General features: G+C 38.5%; 1 protein-coding gene across 2 annotated transcripts in view; it reads left to right on the forward strand.

Annotated features, from left to right (window-relative positions):
- Positions 1 to 25555, forward strand: part of maml3 (mastermind-like transcriptional coactivator 3) — a 167930-nt gene that overhangs the window by 137137 nt on the left and 5238 nt on the right. For both annotated transcript variants that reach the window (XM_051702882.1, XM_051702883.1), the window contains exon 3: positions 24682 to 24954. In XM_051702882.1, the coding sequence (XP_051558842.1) occupies positions 24682 to 24954 (273 nt within the window). The remainder of the gene's footprint in view (positions 1 to 24681; positions 24955 to 25555) is intronic.

Raw genomic sequence — 25555 nt, forward strand, 5'->3', positions numbered from 1 at the left:
CCTACTAGCCGACTAGGAAAATCTTTAGTCAGAGGCAGCCCTAGTTGTTTGTTCAGTACCTTGTGTTATTTTTAAAAGTTTGACCTTGGAATACAAGTAATAATAATAATTCCTTATTTACACTGGCGGCCAAAAGTTTGGAATAATGTACAGATTTTGGTCTAATGGAAAGAAATTGGTACTTTTATTCACCAAAGTGGCATTCAACTGATCACAACGTATAGTCAGGACATTAATAACGTGAAAAATTACTATTACAATTTGAAACAAATGTTCAGAACTTCTTAAACTACTTCAAACAGTTCTCATCAAAACATCCTCCACATGCAGCAATGACAGCTTTGCAGATTCTTGGCATTCTAGCTGTCAGTTTGTCCACATACTCAGGTGACATTTCACCCCACGCTTCCTGTAGCACTTGCCATAGATGTGGCTGTCTTGTCGGGCATTTCTCACGCACCTTACAGTCTATCTGATCCCACAAAAGCTCAATGGGGTTAAGATCCATAACACACTTTTCCAATTACCTGTTGTCCAATGTCTGTGTTTCTTTGCCCACTTTAACCTTTTCTTTTTGTTTTCTCTGTTTCAAAAGTGGCTTTTTCTTTGCAATTCTTCCCATAAGGCCTGCACCCCTGAGTCTTCTCTTTACTGTTGTACATGAAACTGGTGTTGAATGGGTAGAATTCAATGAAGCTGTCAGCTGAGGACATGTGAGGCATCTATTTCTCAAACTAGAGACTCTGATGTACTTATCCTCTTGTTTAGTTGTACATCTGGCCTTCCACATCTCTTTCTGTCCTTGTTAGAGCCTGTTGTCCTTTGTCTTTGAAGACTGTAGTGTACACCTTTGTATGAAATCTTCAGTTTTTTGGCATATTCAAGCATTGTATAGCCTTCATTCCTCAAAACAATGATTGACTGATGAGTTTCTAGAGAAAGCTATTTCTTTTTTGCCATTTTTGACCTAATATTGACCTTAAGATATGCCAGTCTATTGCATACTGTTGCAACTCAAAAACAAACACAAAGACAATATTAAGCTTCATTTAATGAACCAAATAGCTTTCAACTGTGTTTGATATAATAGCAAGTGATTTTCTTGTACCAAATTAGCAATTTAGCATGATTACTGAAGCAAAAGGTGTTGGAGTGATGGCTGCTGGAAATGGGGCCTGTCTAGATTTGATCAAAAATGACTTTTTCGAATAGTGATGGTGCTGTTTTTTACATCAGTAATGTCCTGACTATACTTTGTGATCAGCTGAATGCCACTTTGGTGAACTAAAGTACCAATTTCCTTCCGAAACTGCAATATCTGTACATTATTCCAAACTTTTGGCCGCCAGTGTATATAGAGCTTTTCTAGGCAATCAAAGCATTTTACGTAGTGTAGGGTGAATCTCCTCAACCACCACCAGTGTGCAGCATCCACCTGGATAATGCGACGGCAGCCATAGTGCGCCAGAACGCCCACCACACACTAGCTATTGGTGGAGAGGAGAGCAGTGTGATGTAAACAATTCAGGGATGGAGATTATTAGGAGGACGTGATATATAAGGGCCAATGGGGGGAATTTGGCCAGGACACTGGGGTTATACCCCTACTCTTTACAAGATGTGCCCTGGAATTTTTAATGACCACAGAGAATCAGGACCTCAGTTTAACGTCTCATCCGAAAGACGGAAGTATCTGCTTTGATGACATGACACTTTGAATTTCTTTACCAACATGATTTTACTGTGTTTTCATCAGTAATTACAAACCATTTGCTTTGAATTGGAGTTTTCTCCTGCTTTATCTGTCTCTCTTGTTGTGAAAGTGCTTTATAGTCCATCCTTCTGAAGGGGGGTGCTCTAAACATCGAGTCAGCAAACCTCTTTTCCTGCTGACCTGTGCTCCTATCCTCCCTCCCCCTCTCTCTCTCTCTCTCTCTCTCTCTCTCTCTCTCTCTCTCTCTCTCACTCACTCCTCTCCTGTGTTCTTAGACACTTCCTGTCTTTCTGATGTCTGTTATTAAACTAGATGGATTTGCTTGTCAGTCTCTTGATGTGATTGGTTTGAATGGCCCATTTTCATCTCATCTCTCTGTGCTTCTCTGCTCTTGAGCGTTTGATTATTCCCCCTCCTTCCCACATGTCACCCTTGGATTGGAACAGCACAAACAGTTCCTGCTGAACTGGCAGAAAATGCTCCCTCTCTGTCCATACCTTATCTTGTCTCTCCCCTCTTTAGTCTCTCTCAAGTTAAAGGTCGGGCTGTTTGCTCTATACTGGATGCAAGTAGGGCTGCACAATTAATCATATTTTAATCGTGATTACGATTTCTGCCTCTCATGGTTATTTAAGCATTATTGACTTTGATATTAGTGAGCTAGCAAACAGAAGGTGTCAGCCAGGTAAAGTTGCTAATTGTTGTTCATTTTCATTATAGGTTGTGTCTACGGATGATAGACCAAATCACAAGCTCTTTCCTAGTCTGTTTTCACTTCACCTGACCAGTCACACTCTCTTCAGAAGTTCGCTACTGACCAATCACTGTTTCTCTTTTGAGCATGCGCTGAAATACAAAACCGCACAGCAGATGTTTACGAGTCTCGTATGTGCACCGCACGAGGATATTGATAGGCTGTTCTGTGCTCGATGCACATGAAATGAATTCCATCTCGTGCTTTGATAATGTATGTTTTATACAGTTCAGCTGTGCTCCGAGTTCGGTCCGTGCAGGTCGCTAACATGCACTGACCGGGTTATTTTAAAGCGCTATGCATTTACCTCAGTTGCACATTTGCCTAATTCCAAATATATTTGGCCATAATAAGTGTGTAACAAATCTAAAGTAACCCCATGGCACCGGGGTTGTGTGGAGCGAGGAAGAGACAAGAGCATTTCTCCATGTATGGAAGGAGCACAAAACGTCACTGTCACCTCTGTTGGTAACACAGAAAAAATAACTTCATTCAAAATAAAAGGCTTGATAAAATGATTAGGCATCCTTCAAAATAGACGCTTGAGACTGTACAATTATTACAGAAATATATTACTATTAGCCTATTTATTACTGTAGGGTATGGGGATATAATAATAATGTTAATAATAATAATTTAAAGAATGGATCTTAAAAGATGATACAAGTGTAAACACCCAAGTAACTGTTTCTATTAGCAGTAAAGAATGAGCAAAACATGCCTTAATCTTGGTCAAAAGGAATCATTTACTAGTTTGCAGTTCTAACAACATGTTTAAAATGAGAGCTGTTTTATGTATTTAGTTTTTTGTTCCTTTAGAATCAAGATCTAAGCAGGAGCAACAGTATTTATTTATTGTTCAAATTGTGCTGCTCTGTAATAAAAAAAAAGAGTTTTCAAATAACAGAATAATCGTGCTTAATAATCATGATTAAAATTGAGCAAAATAATTGTGATTATCATTTTTACCATTATCGTGCAGCCCTAGATGCAAGTAAACCAAAACTACCTAGCTGAGGCACTGTACATCATAAATTGTGTGAATCATAAACTGAGCATATACTAATACACAAATAACCATCCAAAGAATCTAGTAAGAGTATCAGTGAAGTATTGAGGCAGGAAGCCAAAGGAAACTGAAGATATTTGATTAAAATGAATTTTTGATTTACATACTGTCCTTAAAGTTAACTTAAAGTCAAAATTGGCACAATTTGACCCTTTTGACCCTATTAATTGTTCATCAAAATATGCAACTACTTTTCTTTTGGGCTGATGTCACCAATACCTTTTAATTTTCTACCACTCCCCTCCAACCACTTTCCCCCAGTCTAGTATGTAATACCGATTTTGTCAAATTCCAATGGAAAAAAAATCAAGTCCTGCCTTTACATCTTTGTACTGTTTAACTCAAAAGTACATCAGATTGTGTGTGTGTGTGTGTGTGTGTGTGTGTGTGTGTGTGTGTTAAAACAAAAAAGGATACCTTGACTGCATATTGACACTGACACACAGGTGTGGGCAGTCTGTCCATTTGTTTGTAACTGGCATGTTTTGAGAAAGCCTAAAGCTGTATTTCAGAAGTGTTGACATGTAAACAGTTTCTGTGTGGCATTCTTTCTTTCTTTTGACCTCTTCTTTAAGAGGCTTAGTGTCAAGCTTGTGTAGAGTTATTTGATTATTGCCATTCTTTAAAAAATTATTTTATGGCTCTCAAGTAAAATATTTTGTGTTTTTTTTAAGTGAGTTCTTGAGGTGGTGGGTTGGAGGAATGCTGTATTTACTAACAAAAAAAAAAAAAGATAAAGATGTTAGTAGTTCAGCCTTTGAAACCATTAAAATACAATTTTTGTAAGATATTTAAGGGCACTTTCAAAGCATTTAACACTTGCTTTCGCCTCTCTCTTTGCTTTTTCAATCTATGTTCAAACTGCAGGAAAGAGTATTATTTTCTTTTGGAATGTCGCATAGGCCTATATTTAGACTCTTGTTTCCGTTCCTCCTTTTCCGTTTCTTTTCTCTCCTTTTTTTTTTTCAGATGAGACAAAAATAGCCATGGTCATGTCTTCAGACTCACCTGGGAATTCATGCGATGGAGAGACCGCCTATTCCTCTACGCTGTGTGTGTATTTAACAACCTGTCCTAACTTATTTCTACTAATTATATTTAGCTATTTACTGCATTTTATTCTCTTATCGTTAGTATGCCATTTTTTTCTGTGGTTGTTGTAGATAACTCAGAAGAGTGTCCTGTAAGACAAGTGAGTTTTTCTGCCTTTTTGACTTGATAAGTTGACTTGAACATTTATTAACCAAAGTTTGAACTAATCATATTTGTACTCCTTTAACAGCTGTTAAGCTTTTAGAGAGCTTAAACTGGTGGCAACCTTAATCCCATGTTACATATTTTCTCATTGCTATTTGGTTGGGCTTTAACTGGTCACATGTAACCAATGATTAGCTGAAAACAGGATTTTACTCAACTGAAAAAAGTTGCTAAGACGTGCTACCCTCTTACTCACTCTAATCTCCCACCCAACTCTGCTCACATCATCGGGACTGAGTGGCAATTTAAATTGAAACAGTTTAGACTCTTCAAGCACAGGCAGTGTGGCTAAAAATGGGCAAATACACAGGCACAAAGTGTTTATTGTAATAGAGGGAAGCAGTTGTTCTTTTTCATGACCATTAGCTACTGAAAAGCCTGAGTCAGTGTACTACTGACACTAAAAGCTTTATTTCTCAGCAGTTGGGATGGCGTTTGTGTTAGATTGCTTTGGTATTCATGTGTGAATGTGGGATATTCTCTACTGTATTTTTACTATATTTACTGTATAAAATAGTGCAATATCCAGTGAAAACAACATTGTTTTTCTTCTGCACTCGAACATTTTATTTTTACCTCTCTCTCTCTCTGTTTCTCTCAGACCGAAATCCCAGCGATATGTAAGGGTCTTAACCCATGTCTTTCATCGTTCCATTGCTGAGCGTGTGCGAGATCTAGCGTTAGCCCTCTGCTAGCTAATGCAGACAGGCACGCTTTGAGCGTGTGCGAAAAGCTCATGACCCTCTCCACCAAAACAGACTGCAAATGAGCTGCTCTATTTCTCTCATTTATCTCGATCTTTACCTCTCCACTGGTGTCAGCATTCCCCTCTTCCCTTTCTCTTTCTCTCCCTCTTTTTTCTCACTCTCACTGTCACACCCTCTCTCTCTCTCTCGTTCACTCCCTTGCTCTGTCTCTTTATTTAAGTAATTACCACTCCCCTCCGACAACTCTGCTGCTGTCATATTCTTTCGCTCCCTTGTCTCTCTCTTTCTCTCTCTCTGTCATGGCGTTTCTCCCTCCTTAGCAGTTAGAAAGAAAATCAATATAGCCATGGCCACTCAGGAGCCAAAATATCACCTTTGGGTGTGGTGGTTGTCGCGACAGCAAACGTGCCGCAAGGCCATTGAAAATCTTTTTCAGTGAAACGGGTTGTTTCCATAGTAACCTCTTGGTAACAAAACCTGATAACCTCTAGCAACCTATGACCAACTGCAGCCCACAGTAGCACAATGACTGTATGAAAGCCTTCCTGATGTTGCGCAATGTGAAAAGGTTTTTCGTGTTTATAGTAGTGCAAGATTTCAAGCAGGTTTATACGGCAACATTTAAGAAAAACATGACAAATAAAGCTTGCAGTCCACCAGAAAACATAGCTAACAATGAAACTGAGTAAAGAACCAATCACAATGTTTTGAAATGTAACAAGTTTTTTTTTTCTTTTTTTTTTTTCGGTCTGTTTATATTAGTTCAAGTTTTCCAGCAGGTTTATAAGCCAACATTTGTTCAAGAAAAATGCAACAAATGGGGCTTGCAGCTCCCTAGTAAACACAGCTAACAATGAAACTGAGGATACATGCAAACACGTTGTTGTGAAATGTGATTATCAAGGTTTTGTTTGTTTTTTGGTCTATTTATATTAGTTCAAGTTTTCCAGCAGGTTTAATCGCCAACATTCGTTCAAGAAAAATGCGACAAATGGGGCTTTCAGCCCCCAAGTCCACACGGCTAACAATGAAACTAAGTATAGAAGCAATTATGATGTTGTGAAATGTGTAACAAGTTTTTTTTTTTTTTTTTTTTTTTTGTCTGTTAATATACTGTAAGTTTCTACGCCAACATTAGTTCTAGAAAAATGTGATAATTCAGGCTTGCAGCCCCGAAGTAAACACCTAACGATGAAAAGTAGTATAGAAGCAATTTGTGATGTTGTGAAATGTAACTTTTTTTTATTTTTATTGTCTCTTATATAAGTTAATGTTTTACTGCAGGTTTATATGCCAACATTCGTTTAAGAAAAAAAAAAACATGATAAATGGGGCTTTGTTCATTTCTCATTATGATGTCATAAAGCACATCGTGTCAGGCTGCTGTTCTTTTTCTCTCCTATTATTCCATGACAGCAGAGGAGATGCTCACTTAGCAGCTCTCTCTCTGTCTTGTTCTCTGTAAGTAATTAGTGAATCAGCCAGTAATTAGTATGCTTCATGTCTGGTAATTCCTGCTCGTTGCCCACAATGACACTGCCAGCCGTCAACAGTCAACACTGTCATGCTGTAAAAAAAAAAAAAAAAAGACACCTCGTCTCTTTCCCTCTGTCTTCCCCTCTCCTTGTTGAACGAGTGTGTGTCAGAGTCTCGCCCACGAACAGCTCTTTTGAGGCTGTGCTGTGTGTGTGTGTGTGTGTGTGTGTGTGTGTGTGTGTGTGTGTGTGTGTGTGTGTGTGTGTGTGTGTGTGTGTGTGTGTCTGTGTCTGTGTCTGTGTCTGTGTGTCTGTGTGTTCTTAAGCACGTTTAACCATCCTCTCCATTTCCCCTCTGCGCTCTGTAAGTGTGCCGGATTGTTTACCTCCCTCATTCTTTCTCTCCCTTTCCCCTCTCCACCTCTCTCTCTCTCTCTCTCTCTCTCTCTCTCTCTCTCTCTCTCTCTCTCTCTCTCTCTCTCTCTCTCTCTCTCTAGGATTGGAAGTCCCCCGAGGCTGTACATTCTTCAGCCCCTCCTCCACCCATTTCTCACTATAGACAGAACACGAAAGGCAGAGAGAGAGCGTGTGTGGTGCCCTCTGCATTAACATACAACAAGACACATACGTGCTTACACACGCATACATACAGACACATAAACTACACTCTTACTATACAAACTATACTTAAATGATTGCATCCTGTCCCCTGAAGATAAGGCTTTTTCTTAAAGATTTCATTGCGTGTGTGTGTGTGTTATCTGATGAGGTCTGTCTCAGGGGTGGATGTGGTGCTGTTAGAGAATGACTTGCTGATAAAAGACTGTAAGAGAGGGAGGAAGAGAGAGAGGGGGAGGAGGCTTCTTTGACTGGACACATAAATCAAGGCCCTGGTAATTGCTGTTCAAGAGAAAAAGTGCCTGGGAGAGGGTGGTTGTGAAACTGAACACTAAAGGCGCACAAACACACCCGCGTACATCAATCGCACACAAATGTAAAGCGCTGTCATATTCTGAATGCATTTATAAACAAAATGGTTTCAAAACCTAGTAGGCAACTATCTTTGGAGGCATTATAACCATCATCTAACCTCAAAAGTAAGTGATTTGGAACACATTACATAGGCAGCATCTCTGTGTGCCATGCGAAGAGCACTAGAGATCCTCATAGTTGATTCCAGTTGAGTTTGATGTTAGCATGTTGCTAAGCTAATGACTCAATATGCAATTAGGCTAAATAATAATTTTCCGTATTGAATGAAATACAATTATAATTATAGTCAACGTTTCTCTTCCTTCATCCACCATGTTGAATTAGTTTTTTTGAGGTTGTTGCAATCAGTGTTGGGTAAGTTACTCAAAAGTAATTTGCTACGAAATTACTACTCTAAAAGTGTAATCAGATTTCTGACTTTACTGAGTAGTAATCAAGTTATTTTGTAAAACACTTTTGACAGAAAAGCTTTTGTTTCTCCGCTGATCAAATTCAAAATAACATCTTTTTGTCCTCCTTGTTTATTGGTTCGTTAGGGGGCACATGCCCTTCAGCTGTCACAAAACGCAAACAGATTTAATTATAAATGTAATTCATGTTTGAAATGTTTTCTACATATTTAATAATATTTTAGAAATATGTGTAACCCAAGTAAAGTAATTAAAAATAATTAACTTAATTGAAAGTCAGTAACTAGACTCTGATTACAAGAATTTGAAATGTAATGCACTACACTACTTTTTATATTAAAAGAGTAATTTGATTACGGTAAATTCTTTATTAGATTACACCCAGCACTGGTCGCATTGCATTCAACATTGCCTTGCATGCATTGGCTTCTCTGTTAGGGATACATTCGATGATGCCTTATATTGTGGCTAAAACAAGGTATCTTTGAAGGAGGCGTAAATTTGCTGCAAATGTTTTGGAATTTTTTGTATATTTATGTAATGTTGGGAATGTGCCAATGATTCATGAAAAAGCTGTCTAGGTTGGCAGCTCACTTGGTTTTGTAACGTAGTTTAATTATTGTATTCACACACTCTGCTTCCCACTTCACACATATATATGCACATATACACATACACACTCTCAATTTAACAGAGCCTGAGCTCATCTTTCTTGATGGGAATGTTGGACAGTAAGGAAAGGAGATCTGAGGCCTCGATTGGTCGTTTTATCTTCCCTCTTGAGAGAGGAGCCGCGATTTGGTTTACTCATCCTAGGAACGTGAGACTGTAAAAGATGACAATTAATCTGTCACAGACCCACTCAAAAACCCTTCACCAATCAAACAGTGTTTCAGCGCCCCCACACACACACCTATTTGCTCTCTCTCTCGCTCACTTGGATAATAAAGTTCATCATAATATCTGCTTCTGTAGAGCCTCGAATAATTAGTCATGATCGCTTTCAACAAGGCACAGCTGCGAGAGACAAAGGAAAAATAAGGAGAGAAAGAGTGAAGGAAGACTTTGAAACAGACAGCTCAAGCACCAGTTGTGACATACAACTGAGATTTATTGTATGTTTTGAGGGTTAATCTGCATATCCTGAGTCATATGCTGTAGATTCATTTAAAATTGAAGCTCACACACACATGTAGGGATGCCACGGTGTGAGTATTTGACTATTAGACAATTGTCTGAGAAAATATAGTGGGTAACTGGTATTAAAGTTATTTGCAAATTTTCTTATTATGCAACAGCACTGAGGCAAAAAAAAAACGTTATATATCACAAATGAACCTGTTAGGGACATTTGGACGCTAAACTCTGATAAATATACAACAATTAATTAGGAGGTATATAATAAGAGACGCTCCAACATAGGGCACAACACTGCTTATGCGCATCCCATGCACAGAATGATGCTTTTTAATGTGGGTGCGCAACATGTGGTTCACAGCATCCAACAGTTTTTTTTTTTTTTTTTTTTTTTTTTTTTTTTCATCTGCAAAAGTTTATTAAAGTAATCCTTTGTCTGTCAGACACCCCACCATAAAGAATCAGCAACAGACTGGGCCTACCATCTGTGTACCTCAGCAGAAATCGAGATTCATCAGACCTGGCTATGTTTTTCCAGTCTTTAACTTTCCAGTTTTGGTCTTACAACTGGTCTTTGCCCACTGCACTCTCAGCTTTCTGAGCTGACAGAAGTGGAACCCAATGTGATCTTCTACTGTTGAAGCCCTTTCGCCTCAAGGTTTGACATATTGTGCATTCTGAGATGCTATTCTGCTCACTACAATTGTACAGAGTAGTTATCTGAGTTACCGGAGCTGTTCTATCAGCACGAACCAGTTTGGCCATTCTCCGTTGACCTACCTCATAAACGAGACATTTCTGTCTGCAGAACTGCCGCTCACTGAAATTTATTTATTTATTTTTTTATTTTATTTTTTTTTGGCACCACTCTGAGTAAACTCTAGAGACTGTTGTGCGTAAGCAGTTACAGAAATACTCAAACCAGCCTGTCTGGCACCAACAATCATGCCGCGGTCGAAATCACTGATAAAATGTTTTCCCCATTCTGATGGATGATGTGAACATTCACTGAAGCTCCTGACCCGTATCTGCTTGATTTTATGCATTGCACTGCTGCCACACGATTGGCTGATTAGATAATCGCATGAATAAGTAGGTGTACAGGTGTTCCTCATAAAGTGGAAGGTGAGTGTATACTCAAAGAGAAAAGGAGAGGGGTGGACAGTAAAAGTGAAAATAACAAAAGGAGAGTGAGGAAGCATGAACGTTTACCTCAGTGAGCTTCAGATATCTTTCCTTTCTCAACCTTACATCAGATTTCATCACTTTCCCCCTTACCTCTACCTGCACATCCACACAGAGAGTCTGTCTATGTTTAATTGAGCTCTGTGTGTGTGCTTGGTATTTATTTCTGAAAGTTTGAGGCACAGCCAGTGAACAATGCACAAATATCACAGCTCAAGCTTGTCCAAACAAAGGAAAACAAGTAGCCTCATTCCAACTCCATATCTGTTGCATTTGAATGTGTGTCTGCCTGATAGAACATTTAGTTTAATTTTCTTTCACGGCATTTCAAATGAACAATCTTATTTAATTAGGGATAGGTCACAATTGTTGACTAGTCCAACAACCAACTAGCCAATTAGTAAGGTAGACTAGTTTATCTAGGTTTTGTCTTATATACGTGTATATATATATATATATATATGAGTTTTATTGTTGTTTTATGTTCTGCAGCGGTGCTGATACCATCTTGTGCTGAAAACCTTATTTAAAGATGTGTCTTTAAATTCATCACCTTTAAACTAATGCTGCTACAGCCAAATATATTCTAACATTATGTCAAGTTCAGAGTGTCCTGTCTGGAGCGTTAAGCGTCAAATTAAAAAATAATCCAGCTTTTGAAAATTTGCATTCTGTGACGCTCCTAGCTGTTTTTGAACACAACACCACACTGTATGTAAACACCCCCTAAAAAACATATCCAAATAGGGTCAAGTGAACCGAAACAAGTCTAATTATTTTGGGCTTCCTTCAGACAAATTAGATGATTAGTCGATCAAACCACTCACCCACTAGTCGATTGAGAAAATATGTTGTTTTTACCTAGTCTCACAGATTCATGTTACTACATACCTAAATTTTGAGAAAAAAAAAAAATATATATATATATATATATATATATATATATATATATATATATATATATATATATATATTTTTTTTATTTTTTTTTACGTGTTCTATGCCAATATCGTAGCAGTTTCTTGATTAAATAAACACTAGAGGTGCTACAACAACAACGTTTATTCCCTTTTACACAAATCACGAGTAAAATAGATTATTAATTCATAAACACTTTTTACCCTGTTCCTCACTCTGCTATTGTAACATCAAATCACATTTACTATAGCACATGAATTGTAAGGCAAAACATTTTAACATTAGCAAATTGCACAGTAGTGCAACTGATAGAGCGTTGCACTTGTGATTCAAAGGACCGAGGTGTGAGTCCTGAAGAACACTCAAGTCGATACTTAAGCCGAAAGCGTCATAAAAGCACTACGAAATGACATGGTTCAACAATTGTTTTTTTTTTTTATACTTGCATTTGCTTTTATGACACTATCGGTTAGGGTTAGGTTTAGATTTAAGGTAGGGATGTATACTGTAAAAAAACAAATCCTGTTGTTTTTACAAAAAAAAAAAAAAAAAAATTGTGGTTACCAGAATAATAAAAAATAAAAAAATACAGTAAAAATGTAAACAACTTTACAGAAAAACCTGCAAATTTTAGGGTTTAAAACTTTTTGTTCTGTATATTTTACGGTGCAGTACGTCATTTATATTATTAAATGATAAACTTAATATATTAACTTTCTGAAACTGTAAAAATCTGCTTATAATAATGCATTATTAATCACCGTAGTAATTACAGAAGGGCACATGATGAGGAGCAATGACCAATAAACATGTAGAGACAAGTGTGCTCAGTGTCACTCACACAAACATTAAACACCATCAGGGTAACACATGTGAAATTTAAAATTATGCAATAAACATTAAATAAACTACATACAATATAACACAGAACACCCCATAGTGCATAACTGATATTAAAAATAAGAAGAAACAACTTTTGCCATAAAATATAATGAAATGTAATGGGTCACGGAGGGAAATCTGGGAATGACCGATTACTGTTTTTTTTACTGTAATTATAACAATAATGTACCGTAAAAGTACATGTACTCTCTTGTTAAACATAATATAAATTTTTACCGTTAATTATATGGGCAATCATACTTTTTACATATTTTTTTTATTTTTACAACATATTATTGTAAAACTACTATATTGTCTTTTAAATTATATTTAAAACATTTCGCGTATATTTTACGGTAACTACTCGTTAATCAATTTAGGTTTTTTACTGTAGCATTTTTACTGACTTTTAACGTTAAAAAGTTAAAAAGACATTTTTAACATGTAGATTTTCTTGGTTTAAAACTCAATATAGCATTAACCTTAACCTCATTGGTTTGGGAGAACATTTAACTCACTTTTAGCACCACATAGTGGACATTTTCCCTCGCAAATGCTGCACTATGTAGCCATGCAAAATCATTTTGCAAAAATGTCATCACAGTCACAGTTTCTTTTGGTTGCAAGTTTTGCACATCCTTAGATTTAATGCACAAACTGATTGAATATACTGCATGTGAGGGAGGACTATGTGCAAGACTTTGGCGGTTGAAATGGACATAAACTAGAATCTGTGGATTAACAATCATTTGACATTGAGTTGTTTCAATCAGTTTACTGCAGTTTGTTAAGGATTCATATAAAGAAATCAGTGTATAGAGTTACGGATGGAATTCTATCCATAAAACTCAATGAACTGGCACTGAACCTGTGTGTGTGTGTGTGTGTGTGTGTGTGTGTGTGTGTGTGTGTGTGTGTGTGTGTGTGTGTGTGTGTGTGCATGCGTGTGTGTGTGTGATTAAGCTGTAGACAGAAATATTGCTTTACAGCCACCACTAATGACTTCTGTTCAGAGAGGAATACAGGGAGGGAGAGGAGGAATATAGAAGCCAGAAGAGATAATACAAAACGGGGAGGGAAACAAGAGGAAAAGGTTGGAGATATAGAGAGGTGGAGAGCTTTTGGAAAACAGGAAGGGGATGGAAGAGTAGAAAAACAAGGGTGTGGGCTGCAGTAACAGATGAGCACTACCAGTCCTATCTTGCAACAGGTGTGTTATGTAGATTTTGACACATTTCATGAAAGAAAACACAAAAGAATTAACTTTGTTGAGAATGTATTGCACCAATAGAGGGGTTACACATCCAAAAGCATCACACATACTCATTATGTGTAAAGCATAATGAGGAAATGATTGTGTGCTTTTGTTAGTGGTAAATTCGGAATGTACTGTAGATTACTTTCGGTCTTGGGTTTATTTGATTCTCTTCTACCAGAGAGAATGCCTCTGCCTGCTGGGCTTTCATTTGTTTTTGTGAAAGCTCTCAGTAGATTTTGGCATGATTGATATGCTTGCAAATAATCAGATAAAGCGGGCAGCAGCTCCTGGTAGTTTTGATAGACAGCACCCCCTTGACACTTTAATGTTTAGTGTTCATTCCATTCATCAGCCAGTTGATATATTCCTGCCTTACATCAATGCTTATGCCATGGTCATTAATGAGCAGCTTCAATTATTGGTGATTCTAGACCCTATTTAGGAGGCCTAAAAATTAGGGATGCACCAATACCACTTTTTCTCTTCCGATTACGATATCAGAAATCTCAGTATCGGCCGATACTGATCCCAAGCCGATACCAGTGTTTTTGTTTTTTTTGGCATAATCAGTTTAGAATAGCTTTACGTTATTGTGTGGAACTAATTGGGAGTACTCTTTAATATGTAACCACATTATTTCAATATAAATGTATAGCTTATTAAGAAACACTTTATTATTAACTAGTATACTGGATATTGTAGCAGCAAAATTAACAGTAATTTCAGTCTTCAAGTCTTCAGTAGAAAAGAAACCAGTGTTTTTTGTTTTTTTTATGTTTCAACTTGCATCTAGACTTTAAAGGATCTCGTTTTTGTTCAATTTAGTTGTAAGTCATCAGTCCACTTTTCATTCACACAGTTATTTTTTAGAACCCATTCTTAAATATTTAATAAACTTAATTTAAATATTGTTATAAATTGTATTATTATTGACTTTTAATTTTAAATGCAACAGTAATATATTTAAATCGTGCACTTCTTAAATCCTCACGCTTTTATTTTGACATTCTAAACTCTCCAGGAAGTCCTGTATGTGTCTGTTTGTAGGCAAGTTCACAGTTTAATTTGCTGCTTATTCAAATTCTGGTAAAATGCACCTCTGGTGCCATTCTAAATGCATATTATAAGTGAACCGAACTATTGAGCATCTACAGTGCATCCAGAAAGTATTCACAGCGCTTCACTTTTTCCACATTTTGTTATGTTACAGCCTTATTCCAAAATGAATTAAATTCATTATTTTCCTCAAAATTCTACAAACAATACCCCATAATGACAACGTGAAAGAAGTTTGTTTGAAATCTTTGCAAATTTATTAAAAATAAAAAATGGAAAAATAAAATCACATGTACATAAGTGTTCACAGCCTTTGCTCAATACTTTGTTGAAGCACCTTTGGCACCAATTACAGCCTCAAGTCTTTTTGAGTATGATGCTACAAGCTTGGCACACCTATTTTTGGGCAGTTTCTCCCATTCTTCTTTGCAGGACCTCTCAAGCTCCATCAGGTTTGATGGGGAGCGTTGGTGCACAGCCATTTTCAGATCTCTCCAGAGATGTTCAATCGGGTTCAAGTCTGGGATCTGGCTGGGCCACTCAAGGACATTCACAGAGTTGTCCCGGAGCCACTCCTTTATTATCTTGGCTGTGTGCTTAGGGTCGTTGTCCTGTTGGAAGATGAACCTTCGCCCCAGTCTGAGGTCCAGAGCACTCTGGAGCAGGTTTTCATCAAGGATGTCTCTGTACATTGCTGCATTCATCTTTCCCTCGATCCTGACTAGTCTCCCAGTTCCTGCTGCTGAAAAACATCCCCACAGCATGATGCTGCCACCACCATGCTTCACTGTAGGGATGGTATTGGCCAGGTGATGAGCGGTGTCTGGTTTGCTCCAGACATGACGCTTGCCATTCAGGCCAAAGAGTTCAATCTTTGTTTCATCAGACCAGAGAATTTGGTTTCTCATGGTCTGAGAGTCCTTTAGGTGCCTTTTGGCAAACTCCAGGCGGGCTGTCATGTGCGTTTTACTGAGGAGTGTCTTCCGTCTGGCATAAAGGCCTGATTGGTGGAGTGCTGCAGAGATGGTTGTTCTTCTGGAAGGTTCTCCTCTCTCCACAGAGAAATGCTGGAGCTCTGTCAGAGTGACCATTGGGTTCTTTGTCACCTCCCTAACTAAGGCCCTTCTCCCCCGATCGCTCAGTCTGGCCGGGCGGCCAGCTCTAGGAAGAGTCCTGGTGGTTCCAAACTTCTTCCATTTACGGATGATGGAGGCCACTGTGCTCATTGGGACCTTCAATGCTGCAGAAATTTTTCTGTACCCTTCCCCAGATCTGTGCCTCGATACAATCCTGTTTCGGAGGTCTACAGACAATTCCTTGGACTTCATGGCTTGGTTTGTGCTCTGACATGCTCTGTTAACTGTGGGACCTTATATAGACAGGTGTGTGCCTTTCCAAATCATGTCCAATCAACTGAATTTACCACAGGTGGACTCCAATCAAGTTGTAGAAACATTTCAAGGATGATCAGTGGCAACAGGATGCACCTGGGCTCAATTTTGAGTGTCATGGCAAAGGCTGTGAATACTTATGTACATGTGATTTTTTTTTTTTTTTTTTTTTTCGTTTTTTTTTATTATTATTTTTTTTTTAATAAATTTGCAAAGATTTCAAACAAACTTCTTTCACGTTGTCATTATGGGGTATTGTTTGTAGAATTTTGAGGAAAATAATGAATTTAATCCATTTTGGAATAAGGCTGTAACATAACAAAATGTGGAAAAAGTGAAGCGCTGTGAATACTTTCCGGATGCACTGTACATCTGAGATGTTGTTCATGAGTAGCGCTCAAATATTGCTCACTGCGTGAAGGCTAAAAATAGCCGCGAGTGAATCACCCAGGGCTGCGTGTGCTTATGTGTGTGTCAACAGAGAAGCACCACTCACTAACGTGCTAGCACTGCACGTGCATACTATATTACTATAAAATATAAAATACTATTTACTTAATAAACACAGCCAATTGTGATTCACAGAGCTATTGCACATCTTCAATTGGCTTTGAATCAAATGCACGAGTCATATGAACAACTTTAATGGTGTTTTTATGGTTCTTATGTCATTTTTGGAGCATGACAGTAGCGAACATGACTAACACACAGTATCAGATTTGGATCAGGCTTGTCGGACCGACACCTGATCCATTTAAAAACGTCAGTATCGGAACCGATACCGATCCAGGAATCAGATCGGTGCATCCCTACTAAAAATCTGCGGTTAACTCCGCTGTTAGCACCTTTCAAAATCTGATGTGATATCTCTTCATGTTTACTGAAAACAGTTAGGTACATTAACTATATAAAGTCATTGGTTCCAAAACATTACAGAGCTCGAGTACATTGCTTGTGGTGTTACAGCAGTAAGGCTAAATTGGACAGTTCCACAACCTTCAATTCAAATAAGAATGATTGGTAATTTGTTTGTCAATCTATTCCATATTTGCTCCATTTCAGTGTTTGATAGAACCAGTACACACATTCTGGCTCCTTTTAGCGAGTATACTTGCTCTAATTTTCAAAGCTTGTCACATTAAAGCTGAAGTATGTAACTTTTCTATTCCAGCTTAATATGCAGAGACAACTACATATTAGTAAGCCATTCATAAGATAATTTTCTCAAAAACTTTAAAATCTGCACCTCTGTAGCGCTAGACAAAATTCCTGTGTTTGTTCTGAGTGACCCGCTTTTGACTATCTTACTGTTTAAACAACTGCAGATGAGGTGTGTATACAGAAAGCTGTTATGAAAACATTATTTTTGCAATGCTGTTTGGTGGTGCTAGTGTCACAGAAATTACTTCTACGTCAGCTTAAAAGGAGTAAAGTCATTCAAAACCCATGTGACTTTCTTTCTTATGCATAACACAAAAGGAAAATATTCATAAATATTCTGGTCCGTCTTTTCAGTACAACAGTATTTGATAGTGGCTCACTGTAAAACTATAAATAGGATCCAAAAGTATCATAAAAGCAGTCCTTGCTGCTCATGTGTCATTCCGAGTCTTACGGCATACGACCTGAAAAACAGTTATTTTTCAGTAAAAATCATAATGTTTTTTGCACATCAGAGAGTGTGCTTTGAGTGAATCTCGTTCAAAGTGGCACACAAGTTCGCTTAAGAACTTGCGTTGTTTAGCGGTAAAAAAAATAAATAAAGCTGAAATCCTACAATCATCCCTGGCCTCAACATTCAGGTACTAAGAGCAGTTAACCTATTCTGTCTCAAACATTTTATGGTGCATTGAGCTTCAACCAGCAAATGATTTTAGTGAAACTTAAGCTAAATTTATGCATAATCTTTGGGTGTGTAAAGTGGGTGTTTCAAAATCCACACTGTGCTTATACAGGTTGTACAGAAATCACATCTTACATTTGTGTGCATGTCTTTTAGTATTCAGCTCTGATTTGTTGAATTGTCCAGTCACTGTGCCCTCCTACCACCACCCACACACAAACGCCCCACTGAGGACTGTGTTGGCACGTGGTGTATTATTAGAGGGGATATTGTGAGCAAGCCCCTCAGATTAGTGTCTGATCCGGGCCAAGACTCACTTCTTGTAATCAATGTGTGTTTTTGTGTGTATTCATGAGATCAATGAAAACAATCAGTACAGCTATCTGTTATACAGTATATATTGCACTGTGCAAACTGCATTTTTCTTTAACACATTCTTCAACCAACTGAAGACATAAGCATAGGACAGTCTTGTTTCTCTCTGTATTTGTTGACTTTGGTCAGGCCTGACTTTTCATACTTTATCCTAACTGAATACCGTAAGTGTTTTTTTATTTTATTTTTTTAATGTAAAAATACCCCCTTCCCGGTTAAACATGCAAAACTACTATTATTTACCTGGTCTCATATAATCATATGATTGTTATACCATCACGTTTGCAAAATTACAGTATTTCAGTGTGGTTTGATGTATGTGCCGTAGCAGTTTTCTAGTGAAATGTACAATAGAGGCATTAAAACAGCATTGACTTTTATTCCCTTTCACACAAATCACGAATAAAAGGGCAGATTAGCAGTTCATAAACAACATTTTTGCCCTGTTCCTCACACAATGTTATCTTATAACATAAATTTGTTTTCTCCCCTTTTCTCCCCAATTTGGCATGCCAAATTCCAATGCATCCTAGGTCCTCGTGGTGGCATAGTGACTTGCCTCAAGTCGAGTGGCGGAGGACAAATCTCAGTTGCCTCCGTGTCTGAGACAGTCAATTTGCGCATCGTAGCACGTGGCTTTTTGAGCGTGTTACCGCGGAGACCTAGCGTGTGTGGAGGCTTCACGCTATTCTCCGTGGCATCCATGCACAACTCACCACGCGCCCCACCAAGAGCGAGAACCACATTATAGCGACCACGAGGAGGTTAACCCAATGTGACTCTACCCACCCTAGCAACCGGGCCAATTGGTTGCTTAGGAAGCCTGACTGGAGTCACTCAGCACACCCTGGATTCGAACTTGCGACTCCAGGTGTGGTAGTCAGTGTCTTTACTTGCTGAGCTACCCAGGACCCCCATCTTATGACATCTTAACACTTTTTCTATAGTGCATGACTTGTAGGGCAATATATTTTAATGTATGCATTACATAACCAACTATATTTAAAAGCTTCTTCAAAAACAATTAAATTGTGCAGTAGCTGGACTGATAAAGCGTTGCACTTGAGATGCAAAGGACCAAGGTACAAGTCCTGAAGGACACGTGAGCCAAAAGTGTCATAGAAACGCAACAAAATGATGTGGTTTCTCCAGCAATTGCATTTTCCATCTCACATTTGATTTTTATTACACTATCAGTCAGGTTTAGGGTAGGGGGGTAGGTTTTGTTGAGTCGAAAGAGCATTAACCTGAAAAACATAATCTGTTTGAGAGAAAATGTAACTCGCTTTTAGCGCCACTCAGTGGACATTATTTCTCTGAATTGCCGCAAAACGTGTAATGAAACACGTTATGTCATTTTTGCAAAAATGTCGCCAAAGTCTCACAACTTTCATGAGATCTGGTTCATATCAATGTGAATCAGCCAGTCGTAAGTTGAATCTCCCGAAGAGTTTAAACACCGTGCCTCAATGGTGCTTTCCAAACATTACTTTTTGTTTGAGCGGCCTGACATTGCAACATTATCTCAACCGATGGCATGAGTTTGGGGCGGACCTACCAGTTTGATGAGGAGGTGGGGCAAAAAGGGAGATTTGGAAATAATCTTTATTTTTGCAATTCTGTTTGGTGCCACTAGTGGTGCAGGAATGACACAACTTTTGGTAAGACTTTGTGGCTCCTACGTGCAATAAACATTCTGTGATTAAATGGAAATTGACCAAAGTTTATAGACAATCGTTTTGTCACAATCTTTACCAAACTCTTGACAGCTTAGTTTAGTTTAAGAGGAAACCCAACAAAGAACAGAAGGACCAAGAGTAGTTTACACAAGGAATGTGTATGAAGGAGAAAAGATGGAGATGGAATGGGTGATGGAGAGGGAAATAGGGGGAGGAGAAGATAAAAGAGAGACTTAATTTACGCTGCTCTCTCTCTCTCTCCCGGCTGCTGCCCGCTGTCGTCCATCATGGCTCCTATGAGCACCATCTGCTCAACATTACAGCCACTGTTGCCTGGCTACCTGCTCTCTCATGCTCTCTCTAACGCTCTTTCTGTCTCTCTTCCCTGTTTTTTCTCTCCCTCCCTCTCTTTAATGTTTTTTTCTGTCATTTGAGTCCTTTTCTCTCACCCCTCATCTCTCTCTCTATGCTTGGTTGAGAAGTCTTTGGCTCATACACATTATCCGGCAGGGAGAAGGAGACACATCTTTTATACCACTCATGATTAAGCCATCTGCAGAGAGCTGGGGGGGGGGGGGTAGAAAGGATGAGAGATCGTAATGAAAACGAGTAAGGCGGTGAGAGTGAAAGAAAAGAGAGAGGTGGAAAAGGGAGATGTGGAGGAAGGAGGGAAGAACAGAGGGATCAGAATGGAGACATGGGCTCAGAGGTGGAAGAAATAGAGATAGATGATGATACAAAGGGAGAGGAAGAGATCGAAAGAGAGAAAACAGATCAACACTGCCCCCCTCTGGCCTCAACACAGAGACCTACGTGCTGATTGGCGCTTGTTTAGTCAGCATGACTGCTTAACTGAAGAGATCCAGCTGTCTACAAACAGATTTGTGCTCATTGACCAGTCTGGTCTAGATTTATCTGAACAGTCTCCTGTGGTGTGTGCATGTTGCTTGTGGTTCATAATTTGTGCTGTTCAAAGACTTGTTAGTACTGCCTTGTGGAGGGCTGGTTCAAAGAAAATTAAATGGTTAAAACTTGATGAAGGCTGTAGTTTTCAATTGATTAAAAAGGACTGATTATTATTATTATTATTTTGTCTTCTTTGTCTTGTTTTGACAAGGCTGGGGGGGGGGGGGGAGTCATCTAGGGGTTCTGGTATTGCTCTGGGTCTTGAAGGGTTTAGAAACAGTAAGTTTGCCAAAATGGGCTATATTTGCACAAACACTGAAAGGAATTAATGTTGTTAATGTAAAGATTCCGGTTCCAATTCTTAAAAATTCTGGTTCCTTAACAGTTCCATTAATGATTATTTTAGTATTTTTGAGGAAGAAACATTTGGAAATAAGAAATGCAATTTTTAATGGATTTACTGCAATTCTTAATGGATTTACTGCCTTTACTGCAGCTTGTTCCCAAATTATGAGATGATTTCATATTAACAGAACAGATTCTTGCAAAAGGTGTGTTTACACTGACTTTTCCAGATATTTATTAATTTTCATAAAATACTTCTAATTACAACAAATTTCATGATGTGTTTCTTTAAAAAACATTGTCATATCAACAAAATTCCAGTAATTACTCTGATTCATGTCTCACAAGTACACAACACACTAACAGTTCTTGGTTTATTTCGAGTTGAACATAATGAAATACTGTAAATTACTTGTGTTTCAGTAAGTTTTATATTCACAAAAAAGTAGAGGTAGACGATATATCAGTTTTACCGATCAATGGGTGCTTATAGTTGCTTTTTGGAACTATCGGTTATCGGCAAAAAACTATGCCGATTTCCTCTGTTTTTCTCTCTGGCCAGCACTGGAGGATTTTACAGTTAGAATGGCTTGATTCTACAATATTACAGCAGCATCTAGAGGTGATATAACTAATACACTGATTGACAATATTGATATGGGCTATAAAAAGCTTAATTTGGTAAATACTTAAATATAGAGCTTTGTAACGGAGCCAAGTCCCCGCCATTTCAAAATAAGGTCCCTGGTGTGTATAGGGCTTGTTAACAGTTAAAATTCCTGCATTATGGACCAAATTTAAATTTTTTCTGATTATTATTGAGATTTTGGTTGAACAATAAGCTGCATCTGGAACTTTATACATTTTGGACTCTTTGTCTTAGCAAGAAAATGTAACATTCTATAAATCGATTTTAAAAATGATCTGCTGATTAATTGGTTATCAGCGTTTTCCGCCACCTTAGTTATCGGTATCAGCAAAATCAGGGTTCCCGTGCATCCTGGAAAAACTGGATTTTGCAGTTTTCCAGTCATGGAAAAGTAATCGAAAATGAGAAAAATACCTACAGTGCATCCGGAAAGTATTCATAGCGCTTCACTTTTTCCACATTTTGTTATGTTACAGCCTTATTCCAAAATGGATTAAATTCATTATTTTCCTCAAAATTCTACAAACAATACCCCATAATGACAACGTGAAAGAAATTTGTTTGAAATCTTTGCAAATTTATTAAAAATAAAAACGAAAAAAAATCACATGTACATAAGTATTCACAGCCTTTGCCATGGCACTCAAAATTGAGCTCAGGTGCATCCTGTTTCCACAGATCATCCTTGAGATGATTCTACAACTTGATTGGAGTCCACCTGTGGTAAATTCAGTTGATTGGACATGATTTGGAAAGGCACACACCTGTCTATATAAGGTCCCACAGTTAACAGTGCATGTCAGAGCACAAACCAAGCCATGAAGTCCAAGGAATTGTCTGTAGACCTCCGAGACAGGATTGTATCGAGGCACAAATCTGGGGAAGGGTACAGAAAAATTTCTGCAGCATTGAAGGTCCCAATGAGCACAGTGGCCTCCATCATCCGTAAATGGAAGAAGTTTGGAACCACCAGGACTCTTCCTAGAGCTGGCCGCCCGGCCAAACTGAGCGATCGGGTGAGAAGGGCCTTAGTCAGGGAGGTGACCAAGAACCCGCTCTGACAGAGCTCTGTGTAGAGAGGAGAACCTTCCAGAAGAACAACCATCTCTGCAGCACTCCACCAATCAGGCCTGTATGGTAGAGTGGCCAGACGGAAGCCACTCCTCAGTAAAAGGCACATGACAGCCCGCCTGGAGTTTGCCAAAAGGCACCTGAAGGACTCTCAGACCATGAGAAACCAAATTCTCTGGTCTGATGAAACAAAGATTGAACTCTTTGGCCTGAATGGCAGTCATCATGTCTGGAGGAATCCAGGCACCGCTCATCATCTGGCCAATACCATCCCTACAGTGAAGCATGGTGGTGGCAGCATCATGCTGTGGGGATGTTTTTCAGCGGCAGGAACTGGGAGACTAGTCAGGATCGAGGGAAAGATGATTGCAGCAATGTACAGAGACATCCTTGATGAAAACCTGCTCCAGAGCGCTCTGGACCTCAGACTGGGGTGAAGGTTCATCTTCCAACAGGACAACGACCCTAAGCACACAGCCAAGATAACAAAGGAGTGGCTCCGGGACAACTCTGTGAATGTCCTTGAGTGGCCCAGCCAGAGCCCAGACTTGAACCCAATTGAACATCTCTGGAGAGATCTGAAAATGGCTGTGCACCGATGCTCCCCATCCAACCTAATGGAGCTTGAGAGGTCCTGCAAAGAAGAATGGGAGAAACTGCCCAAAAATAGGTGTGCCAAGCTTGTAGCATCATACTCAAAAAGACTAGAGGCTGTAATTGGTGTCAAAAGTGCTTCAACAAAGTATTGAGCAAAGGCTGTGTATACTTATGTACATGTGATTTTTTTTTTCGTTTTTTATTTTTAATAAATTTGCAAAGATTTCAAACAAACTTCTTTCTTTTTTTTTTCGTTCTAACAATGCTGTTATGTTAACTACAAAAACATTTGAGTTATAAACTGCTGATTTTTTGGAAAATGAGTTCACAACCCAAGGTGGTAGCGTGGTGATGTGGCCTTTACACCTTAACCAAATTAACGATCCGGGTCCGCTTATACCGTGGTTACCACATGTAGGACCCTATGATTTCCACGATGTGGAAAACAGAGAAGGAATCACTGAATCCAGTCAATGCCAAAAATGGCATTAGTTATAAAAGGAAGAATGTTTCCAAATTTGACACATTTTGGATGAAAAAGAATGCTTGAATGATATGTTGTGTGATTATTAAACTGCAGAGGGCTGCGATTTAAATATATAATCTGCATGTGCTGTGCGCTTCAAATTAAATGTTTGTAATGAACTCGTTGCCTTCAACAACCACAATATACATGACGTCTCGTGTATTTTTTGCTGAAATATAACACACCTTGGGCACATAAAATGTCCTGGAAAATTGTGCCTTGAAAAGAGTGGGAACCCTGAAAATCTATTATCGGTCGGCCTCTACAAAAAATAATCCGGATGATAAAAGTCATTCATCTGGAAGGTAACTGTTTCAAGCTGTAGATTCAAAAGAAACGTGACAGTTCACCCTGAGCATGATCTCCTGTTTACAGGCAAGATATACCATATTCCAGATCAATAAAAGTGTCAATAATGTAATTACTGAAGTGAGTCCATTAATCTCTTAAGTTTTAGACCATCTCTACTTTCTTGTGCTTTTAGGATCAAGGTTTGGTTGTACTGTCGCGGCAGGCAGGTGGAGTCCAGCCACCTCACGGAGGACCAGGGGGCGTGGCCTCAGCAGGGCCTAACGGTGTGGGGCCTGGCGGTTATATGGGCAATCCACAGCAACAACAGCAAGCGGCCATGATGAAACAGATGATGGCTATGGAGCAGGAGAAGAGAGTTCAGCTTCATCTGATGGAGCAGCAGAAAGCACAGCTCCTGAGAGAACAGAGACAACAGCAGCAGCAACAGCATATGCTGGCAGAACAAGTGAGGGCTTTTGATGCCAAAGCACAGTTTAACTTTTCTTTACACTTATAATATCAACAGCTGAAGCTGTCTGCAATGAGTAAGATTATCATTGCCTAACTTGTTGATGCTGTGGTAAAATAATGGACTTAACTTGAAATGGACGTAGTAGCTTTTTCATATAAACACTAATTATTTGTCTATACTGTGGTGCACTCTTGAATATGAGGGAATTTTGGTGTGTGTGCATATGCTGTAAAATGGTGTTTCACCAGTGGTCACCAATAAGAAAAATTAATACAAATTTAGTATTTAGTATTTAAATAAACATTTAAACAAGTATTAAAGTCTGACTTTGTGGGTAGTTGAAATACATTTTGAAAGATGACATGTCCTGCACTGTGACATGTTATACTTCAGCTAAAACTATTTAAACAGCATTTTTCAAATTCTTTTTTTTAGTTATAATGCATGCAGCTTTTATGACCTCATTTGAATTGATAGAGTATATTAAAATTCCATTAGTCACACTGCAGGACCATTTAAAATGAATGATTAAAGGCAAAAAGTTGTTTAAATAAGGTTGAAAAACCATTTACAGGACTTTCCCTTACACATTAAT

Source organism: Myxocyprinus asiaticus, chromosome 7 (genome assembly GCF_019703515.2).
Source record: "Myxocyprinus asiaticus isolate MX2 ecotype Aquarium Trade chromosome 7, UBuf_Myxa_2, whole genome shotgun sequence".
Lineage (NCBI taxonomy): Eukaryota > Metazoa > Chordata > Actinopteri > Cypriniformes > Catostomidae > Myxocyprinus > Myxocyprinus asiaticus.